Genomic DNA, 10,254 nt, shown 5'->3' on the forward strand with positions numbered 1-10,254 from the left:
GACGTGTAGATGTGGTGCTTAGGGACATGGTTTAGTGGTGGACTTGGCTGTGTTAGGTTAACAGTTGGACCTGATGATCTTAACTGTCTTTTCCAACCTAAATGATTCTATGATTCTGTGATATGCTAATCTGAAGGATAGAAACTCTTAGTTAGAAATAAAGTTCTACAGCTATCAGTTCACTTAGGTTTTTTCATTTGTTTGGAAACCTTCATGTCAACATTTTTTAAATGAGCATGACAAAGCCAATGCAATATATTTTACCACTGGTGAAAGGTACACTATATTTTTTAATTAAATATATGGAGAAACTAAAATTTTAAAAAAAGAACTGATCCCGATTTACCAACCTTGATATATCCCAGCCTGAAAAGCATCTCCACTACTTGTCTTTCCTTGGTGGCCATAGATCCATGATGATACCCAATGCCCCTCAGTGCCATCATTTGCTGCAGATAACCTCTTCTCTCAAACCTAAGTCGATGAAAAATCTTCATCAAAGTCTACAAATAAAAAGAAATGTTAAGTATTAACCACAACCAGATGTTGTTAATGAAAAAAAAAGTCTTACCTGGTAAAGTTCCAAGCACTACACAGAAATATAGCTGTTTATGATCTTCAGTGAACCTGAAGCCCAAAGTATATAATTGGATGTGTACCATCAGTAGCTTTATTACAACGACAAATCCAGGCTCTGCAGTACACTTCTATATACTATCAGGTTTTTTCACCTTTGCAATAAATGCCATTACAACAGTCCCAATTGTCATACCATGCAGCTAGATGCAAGCAGACATGGCAAGCTTGCATGTTCGTGACTTTCCTACATGAAGCATGGCCTCACGACCATGTACTGCATGCCACTATCACAGAGCAAATTCCTAAGTAGCTATGTGAAGCTGATACTCTTTTGCTCTTGTTTGTCATCCCTGGTCGGTACCACCATCGCATCTTACTACACAGTTAGAAGATTCCCTTTCCAAAATTCAGAAATAGCACTGAATTAAGCTTTGTCAGTATTTTCTGAACTTTACAGCTAAATGCCATCTGTTCCAAAGCCCAAGCTACTTCTTCACTGCCTTTATCCATGTGCAACTGTGGGAAGCAATGTTCCTTCCAAGCTGGCTGACAGCAGTTCAAAAATGCCATTGGGATCTCAAGTTTGCAGGACAAGGAATCATGAGAATTTTCAAGTTTGAACCCAATACACAGAATTTCCCTCTCTTTCAAGACATATCACAATAAGCAGAAAGCATTATTAAGACACTTCATCAAAATTTTGAGCACCTTTTCTCTGAATTAAGAGCTATATATCACAATTACTTTTTTTAATTAAAAAAACCCATCCATGAAGAGACAGTTATATGAACCACGCTCATGTTTCAGGAAGTTCAGACCAGAGGGGATCTCCTGGATCAAGGCCCCGTCACCCGCTACTGCTGGAAACCATGTCATATAAATCTCTTTCATAACTTATTCCTCAATTATTTGTATACAAATATATACATTAATATTTCTGATGGACATCTGCAGATTTTCAGTGCTTTTCTCATCTTTTCTTTCCTCAGGGGGCGTAAACACATTGAAGAGCATGGAAGATTTTGCTTTGTGGGGACTAGAACTTTTAGAGCCTAAAATAATTTATTATTTAGTATTTTTACAAGATATGAAGGGCTTAAAAATGCTTTGATAAGCTCACAAAGGTGCCATATAGCCTATGCTGATGACTCAGTCAGAAAAATAGGAGTCTGAGATCTGAATCAACGTGTAACAGAACTGCATTGCTGATGGTTCATGGAAATGAATTTATTGTAGTATGCATCCCAGGACTCCTATCACAAGGACAAATCAACATCTTTTTATTTGGCAGAATCAAAGTTGTCCATACATCTTAAATATAAAGTTATTTAAGATTGATACCTGGAATCAAATTTAAATAGAAATATTCAGAATGTTTCATGAAGTCAATGCGTACTGTTATGAAGTACAACTGCATCACACATTATATGTTTTATGTACTTATGCACAAATTCATGCATTTTAGACATACAAACCAAAACCATGTTATAATTATCAGTGAATTACTTACGTCTTTATCCACTGCTTTAGGATCAGCGTAAGTACACGCAGAAGGGATAGCAGTTAGCCTTTTAAGTCTTTTTTCTAACTGTTGTTTTGTAGTCAAAAGAAGTACCATGTTTTCCATTTTAGTGGAGCTCAACTTTTTGGTATCCCTGTATACAATATACAATTAAAAATATTATTTCTGTAATTAACATACATTTCTCAATTTTAAAATATTCTTTGGGTACTGAAAGATGCAGACTCATTCCCTTTTAAACTGTAGGCTCAAACATGTAGGTAGATCTGTTAATGTAAATTTACTGATAATCCTAACAGCTTCCTTTTATCATGGCTTGTATGCAAACCAGCAAGTAATTCTGGGTGAAGTAGAGAGGAGGAATTACAGTGACACACAAAAATGAAAGAAGATGAAGGTCTTTTTTCAACTGTTGTTTTGTAGTCAAAAGAAGTACCATGTTTTCCATTTTAGTGGAGCTCAACTTTTTGGTATCCCTGTATACAATATACAATTAAAAATATTATTTCTGTAATTAACATACATTTCTCAATTTTAAAATATTCTTTGGGTACTGAAAGATGCAGACTCATTCCCTTTTAAACTGTAGGCTCAAACATGTAGGTAGATCTGTTAATGTAAATTTACTGATAATCCTAACAGCTTCCTTTTATCATGGCTTGTATGCAAACCAGCAAGTAATTCTGGGTGAAGTAGAGAGGAGGAATTACAGTGACACACAAAAATGAAAGAAGATGAAGACAGCAACTGTAAGTACCTCATTTAGCAAATTAGTAAGCTTAACAAGATTGCACAGTAGAAGACTCAAACATGAAAGAGCAATGTGATGGATTTACTGCCGATAATGACATGGACTGTAGGAATTTAGAGCAGGATTTGAAGGAGAGGAGAGGAAAAACTATTTAGAGACAGATTTTCAAGCTACTTCAATGTCTAAATATTTGTCTAAATTCCTACTGGATTTTCAAGTTCTCACTTACTACTATTAAAGTCAGCTAAGTGCATTCTTTCATGATATTATCTCCAAAGAATGCACCGTATATTGTCATGATTAGGAGGGCAAAACCACGATGCTTTATGTTCCTAACAATCCTGATAACTATAGCCATATTTCATTGCCAAATGCCTTATAAAAATCCATACTCTATGATCACAAAATCAAGAAAATTCAAGGTTAAGGGGGAAACAAATACAGTACAATCCAAGCAAAAGGCTGGCAAATATTCAAAGAACATCTCACCAGTCAGGTGAACCCGTACTTCAGAGACCCACCACTGTAACCAGCCATGGTGAGGCTAAACTATGAAAATATTTTCCCACAGTGGCTGACTCAGCACCAGGGTCAGATGCTACACTGTTTTTAAGAGATGTATGACAAAAGTTACTGTCTGGAGAAAAAGCCGTTCTGATATCTTGATATCTCAGTAGTGAATTATTCCAAATTGACCAATCTCATATATTCAGGTCTCTCTCTTTGATTCTTATGTTGCAGCGCCAGCACCTCACACAATGTCAGCAACACTGGTATCTTCCCGCTGTGTGACTATGCACCAGGTACTGCTGATTGATACCTGCCATACAGCTGCTCCTACTGTGTGGGTTGCTAGAGCACAAAGAGGAGCAGGGACTACTATACTGCAAGCTGGATCAATGTGCTGCTGTAAGGTACATTCCCCAGAAATAAGTTATCACAAAATTACACTTTGTCATAATATGCAAGCTTTTTAATAATATATAGTTATAATACTTACTGAGGGTTGAATTTTATTAGCATTTTTTTCACTTTTCTTAGTTCGTCTCTTAAACGTTCTTTTTCCCTCTCGGTATTAGGGTCTTGTTCAATTTTTTGTTTTTTCAGCAAACTGAGGAATACATTCCTGGCTGCACATTCCACTGAATCCACATTAAATCTTAAAGTAAATAATATATAATATACATCAGTTAGGTGAACTCTAATAGAATTTTTATTTATATGTAATGCTTTTAGAATAATATTCAGGGAGCCTTATCATCTGACAATAGTTAGAATCTAATCATTAGAGGCATATCCCTATTACATCTCCAAATGATAGTCTGCATTCACTTTCAAACTGCTATTATTCCAAAACTGAGTGGTAAAATGTGAAATGGTTCTGCCAATAAATTATCCATAGAACTCAACTCTACCCTTCCCTAAGCTGGATACTTGGACATATAGATAAAGCAAATTGTAGCTTAAGTCATTTTAATTCTTCTCAACTACCAGCTGAGAATCAGTGCCTGTCTGTCTTGGTCTTCTACACAGCTGTTCTTCCTCATAGCTTTTTCAGTATTGGACTGTTTGGAGTTTAACTGGGATGAAGACTTCTCCAGCTTCACTCTCAAAAAGTGTTTTTTTTATTCTTGTTGCAGCAGGCAGATCCTGTTAACTAACACCGTACAAGGTGTTGGCAACACATGGGGTGAGGTTGCATCCCAGTCCATCAGAATATTCACAAGTCATTCAAATCTGGCAGTCACCAAGAACAGGAGCAAAAATTGAAGGACTTTACCCTTTTATCCAGAAAGACCAAATACAGATTTTAAGGCTAGGAGGTAACCTCTCCCTAACTTAAGCTTTTCACATCTTCACGGATGACAGAGCTCAATAACAGTCATTTGCCGTTTACTCTTTCCTTTTCCAGAGCTTTCTTTGAAGCTCGGATTGAATGATCTAATTTCTCTCTATCGTTGAGTTTATTCAGCCATAAGTAGTACTAAAGTGGTGCCAGCCTGTTCTTTTCCTTGGTGGCTCTAAGAAAAGAAAAGCAAACTCTTAAGTACTGTTTTTTCCCTACCACCAATGGCTGTGATAGCAATTTGGCTTCTACAGTTCTGATACATGCTCTCTCAGGAGTCTCCATTAATTCCATGCTAACATAACACCATACAGGATGACTGCTTTGCAACCTCATCCATCAGTAATGGCTTAGGGAGAAAAAGCTTACCAGCATCAATGAAGCATAAATATCAATCTATTATTCCAAGCCACTGTCTACTACTTGTGAGGGCTACTCATCCCCTTCAGCTCCATCACAATTTCTCAGGACTGGGACATTTAACTAGAGAGATTTTTATTTTTTTTTAATTCTGTCTGACTTGAGTTCCTTCTCTGAGTACAAAGACACTAGGGAGCTCTACCAAGTGCTGTTACACTACACCTGTGCCTTAGAAGACCCTTAGATAACAGATTTCTGTACCTCATCCCCCAACTTGATACCACTAGGTTCTGCCTCCATGTTCACTGGTCTGGGATGTGTTCTTGTCTCATCATGATCATTTATCAATTGTCTAGGATATTCATACTCTATTCACAGTCCCTTGTCAGAGCCATAAGTCACCAAGAATTTCTAAAGACCCACCATTCCAGGGTAGATGAGAGGAAGGCACTTATCCACCTCCCCTAAGGAGAAGCACCTTGGAACTTCCTATTGAGTGCCCCAAAATGATGTTGCAGTTCATACAGCAGCCCTGAAATTATTCCTTATTGGAAGGAATTACAAACATCTAAGAGTCCTTTTGAAAACTGTTGGTTTCAGCTTGAAATCAGCCATAATATTAATTTAGAACTAGACTGTCACTGAGAAATAGAAAAAGAAATAATTTACCAGCAACCAGAGTAATTTGAGATGTTCATCAATATGTATATTCACTTTTTGTTTCTTCCTTTCTGGAGTTCTTTCAGGAATGCCTTTTTATCAGCATTGGGCATGTGAGAATTGAAATGGCAGCGAGCATTCCACCCCTAACTATCAAAGTGTCCAATGTAAGGAAGGGCAAGGCTTCACACTGAGATGAGAAAACTTTCCATTTTTACATGATTGTTCCTATGCATTATTACAGTGAGAATATGTGCTAGACAACTGTTTACTGTTAAGCAGCTTCTTTTTATTATTAAGTCCAGCATTGAGGTACATGCCTACTTTACTAATATTAGCAATATCACTGACAATAACAATATTGCAGTAGGCTCAAAGTTGTGCACGTTTGATGTTACGTAATTACATCTCTCATGCATGCAAAACAGGTTGATTGATGCATGCCACTGGATGTAAGATGAGATTGTTAGAGGCTATGCAGTGGAACCATCACCATGTGACAAATGTACACATTAATAGAACCTCATTCCATCCTTTTCCCTAGCAAATCTGCCCCTACATACATCATTTGCACCTCTAAATAAACAGCATACACTTTCCACAAGTTTTACTGACTACACTGGGGCAAAGCAACTGAGAAACTGACTCTCATTTGAATATAATGCAGTTTCTTGTAATTTTCTCAGACATCCTGCATGGATTCTACCCCTTCCACACGGTAATTAAATGCTCCCAGTTTTATTTCAGCTAAACCTTTAGTGCCATAAAGATACATGGGTTGATAGAGCTTGTAGGCCTTTACTTTGTATGTTTTAAAGCAAAGGTAACAAATACCATATAAATGGCATTTGCCAAGCCATATCAATGCTTATCTCTAAAAACCCATTCTTCTGAATATAGGCAATACACATATAGTACCTGGAATGTAAATACTTACATAAAAAATATGGCAGGCAACTTATCCATCTCATGTAATTTATCAACAAAGCTTGCAAAATGCTTCCACTTTTCCTGTTCTGGGCAATCCACAGGTTTTGGCTTAAGGTGCTCCAGTAGCTCATTCACCTGACCAAAGTAGTATTATTGTGGAGATTTTAATGGCAGAAACTTCTGGCCAGAGGCTAACAAATATGAAGACTCCATTTTCCTGTGTCAAATTCTATCAGCTCAATTTTTTTAAATCATTCAGAACTGCAATAGCCACATATAGTTTACAGACTAAAAGGTCTGCAAGTCATCAACTGAGTTAGCTAAGAGCTCAAAATGCGAATTATTGTAGCATTCATGGCTACCATCACTGTGCAAATACTAAAGTATCACTAACATACTGATTATGATATATTTTCACATTTAAGTGTCCTAGTTCAAGAAATCTGTTTTTTCCCCAGATATTCTTTATTTTTTCTTTGTTGTCGATTCACCACCTCCTCATATTCCTTTTTATGACATAGGAATAGGTGGCCTCCAATCAAGGACTTGATTTTTTTGCTCACTGCTTTAATTTCTATCATCTTTTACATGGAAAGATACATACTATCTGTGGTTACCAGAAGGTTTCAAATGTGCAGCAAAAAAGAGGTAGACTAAAAAAGCAGAGCAATGGTAAAATATTCTCACTAATTGTAGGAGGTATCTAAAGGAATCAGGAATTGAAATCTCACAGCAGTATCAGAAGTCTGATTCCCAGAGAAGCTTGTGAAAACATCACCTTGAAAATGCTTATGGCAATGCCACAAATATTAGTGCTTATCTTTCAAGTACAGGAGCAGTTAAACCTAATAAATAATAATTATGGGAGGAGAAACTCCCATAATTATATTATTACATATAATTATTATTATTTTAAAGCTGTACACAAACTTAAGAAAGCGCCCTGTAACAACTGTTACCTTTTGTCTTTGGCCAAGCACAATCCATTTGCTTAGTTCTTTCTTCAGTTCCTGTTCATATTTCCTCACATCTGCCTTTTTTATTACTACTTTATTCTTGAAAGAGACAAACTCCTCAGGATCTAGCTCCTGGAAAACAACATTAATATAAAACATTGCAGTACTTCGCTATCTATTTATTTTGATATATTTTGCCCACAGCTGTGTATACACACCTGTGCCCTTGGCCACTCTTGCCAGACGTTTACCATTGTGTCATAAAGCTGGATGCTCTCTCGTGGAGACAGAGAAAGATCTGAAGGAATACCATAGTTCTCAATCTGCAAGAAGTTTAAACAAAAGAAAAATAAAAGAATCATTTTGATGGAATCCATGTTGCCTAAATGTAACAGTTGCTAAACAATGTTGACGCCAGTATGATACTTACATGGTTGACTGTTAATGCAGCACACGGATGACAGTGTTCAATGATAAAATCACTGCGCTTTAGAGAGCACACATACTTTTCCAAATCATTGTATCTTTCTTCATACAAGACTGTGAAGAGACAAAAAAGCTGTCATGATGCACTTGGTTGTTTTAAAAAGCAAGTACTTGATCCTGCAAGATTTGTTTTTATTTAAAAGAAAAAACAAAACAAAATACACTTAAGTTCACACACCATGATTAAAGTTTTTGCAGAAATTACACTAAAATTTATTTCTTAGTTACAAAATATTCTGATACGCACCTAGTCTAACACGATATGATTTCTTTTGTTCTTGTACTTTAGATTTCACTTTACATTTTCTTGTAAAGTTCTTTTCAGAGTTTGTAGAGCTTCCTTTTATTGTATTCTCAGCACATTGCCAATACCTTTTCACAGATTGTAACCACCTACAGTGCAAGAATAAAATAAAAATAAAAGTTGTAAAAAAATATTTTAAGAAAATTGCTATAGCTATAATAGATGAATTACTACAGTCTGCTCAATTTCTCCTATAGAATTTCCAGTCCCCCTCTCACCATCTTCAGTGCAATTTTCTCCAGCTTATCCCAGGGTGCAAATAAAAAATGTGAAATAGCACCATTACATATATATAAATATAGTGCAGGTGTCTTCTCTGATTGATGATGGACAAGTGTGCTTATCAGGCTTTGGCAATTCAAATAGATGTAAAAGCCTCCTATATTCCTCTGCACAGCTCAATTATAGGGTCTGAAGGAATAGTAGTGCCTGTTCTCACTACAGAGTTAAGAGTTACAGTATTGTTTTCATGTCAGTTGGGGAACTAAGGGTAGCATAATACATATAACAATATAACTCCAAATCAGTTGCTTCCCAATAGTAATTGACCTCTCTATCTAAAACAGCTCATATCCAATTTAAATACGCTCTTGTGAGCAAAAAAATTCCACACGTACTCAGTTAGGTGTTCTGGGTTACTGACAGTAGCAGAGAGCGCCAAAAATGGACACCGAATTGTTACCAGAAGGTGCTCCCAAACCTCTGCTCCAATTTCACCGCCAAGACAATGGACCTATTTTTTGGGAAAAAAGATTAGAAGAAAAGAAGAAGTGTTACTCATCAAAGTGCACCCATAACAGGAGTTGTTTTGTGTTTTGCAAAAATCAAAAGTTTGGCAAGATCAGTAATGAATAATTCTTATGTTGTAGCGAATGACCATGAGATCCAAATCAAATGTCCAGTAAATCCCTCTCCAGGCTTCACTGGATAGCAAATTAGTGTAAATTTCAATACTACATTCACTGTTTGTACCCTAGATACTCACTGGCATCATTAGCAATTGATTCTATATAAAAGAAAGAATGCGGTAGGAATTTTAAATTTAGTGAGATTAATCATTGACTTTTTCCCTGGAAATACTGACAAATACCGTATGATGTGAAATGTGTATAATCCCAGTCTGGAATGCTCTATTTGTGCCACTGAGACTACAGTGGTGGCTTTTAGTTTTTCAGTTGACTGGCTTGAGAGAAATAAAGGAAGTTCCTGGTAGCTTTGACTGAACTGTATGTCCTCTTGAGGACTAACAGAGTTTAGAGTGTACTCCACTCTTTCACTGGAGTACATAAACACTATCAGCGAACAGGAAAAAGCAAGTAAGTCTGAAATAATATTTCTGAAAGTTCTTTTTTTACCAGCAATAATGTATGTAATGAAAAATTGAGTCACCGGCATTTTTCCCCAAGATTTTTCGTATATTTGTTAAATTGGTTACTATTAAAAGATGCCTACCTCATCAAATATAACATATTGTATCCGTTTGGTCCATTTCTGGCAACGAGGAGACAGCATCAAGATTTCTAAACATTGAGGCACGGTCACTAGTATCTAAGAAGAAAGGTTTGTAGAGCATTATTTTCAAGTAAACTGGCTAATCAACTACAAGTAGTTTCTGTATTTAAAAAGCATTTAAAACTATATATATGTATTCGATTTCAAGGTATGCAAGAATGAATGAACGATTTGTCACTGCTATCTTCAAGAAGGGTGTCCTGGTTTCGGCAGGGATAGAGTTAATTTCCTTCCTAGTAGCTGGTACAGTGCTGTGTTTTGGATTTAGGAGGAGAACAAAGTTGATAACGCACCCATGTTTTAGTAGTTGCTAGGTAATGCTTACACTAGCCAAGGACTTTTTAGTTT

The 10,254-nt window shown here is 36.4% G+C and overlaps 1 protein-coding gene across 1 annotated transcript in view; it reads right to left on the reverse strand.

The window, feature by feature from the left end:
- Positions 1-10,254, reverse strand: part of LOC103893274 (probable ATP-dependent RNA helicase DDX60) — a 49,185-nt gene that overhangs the window by 15,348 nt on the left and 23,583 nt on the right. Inside the window, 10 exon segments of the mRNA XM_019470224.1 lie at positions 351-503; positions 2,090-2,234; positions 3,853-4,011; positions 6,656-6,783; positions 7,608-7,736; positions 7,823-7,927; positions 8,035-8,144; positions 8,338-8,483; positions 9,012-9,127; positions 9,847-9,942. Of these exon segments, the coding sequence (XP_019325769.1) occupies positions 351-503; positions 2,090-2,234; positions 3,853-4,011; positions 6,656-6,783; positions 7,608-7,736; positions 7,823-7,927; positions 8,035-8,144; positions 8,338-8,483; positions 9,012-9,127; positions 9,847-9,942 (1,287 nt within the window).

Source organism: Aptenodytes forsteri, unplaced genomic scaffold (genome assembly GCF_000699145.1).
Source record: "Aptenodytes forsteri isolate BGI_AS27 unplaced genomic scaffold, ASM69914v1 Scaffold13, whole genome shotgun sequence".
NCBI lineage: Eukaryota > Metazoa > Chordata > Aves > Sphenisciformes > Spheniscidae > Aptenodytes > Aptenodytes forsteri.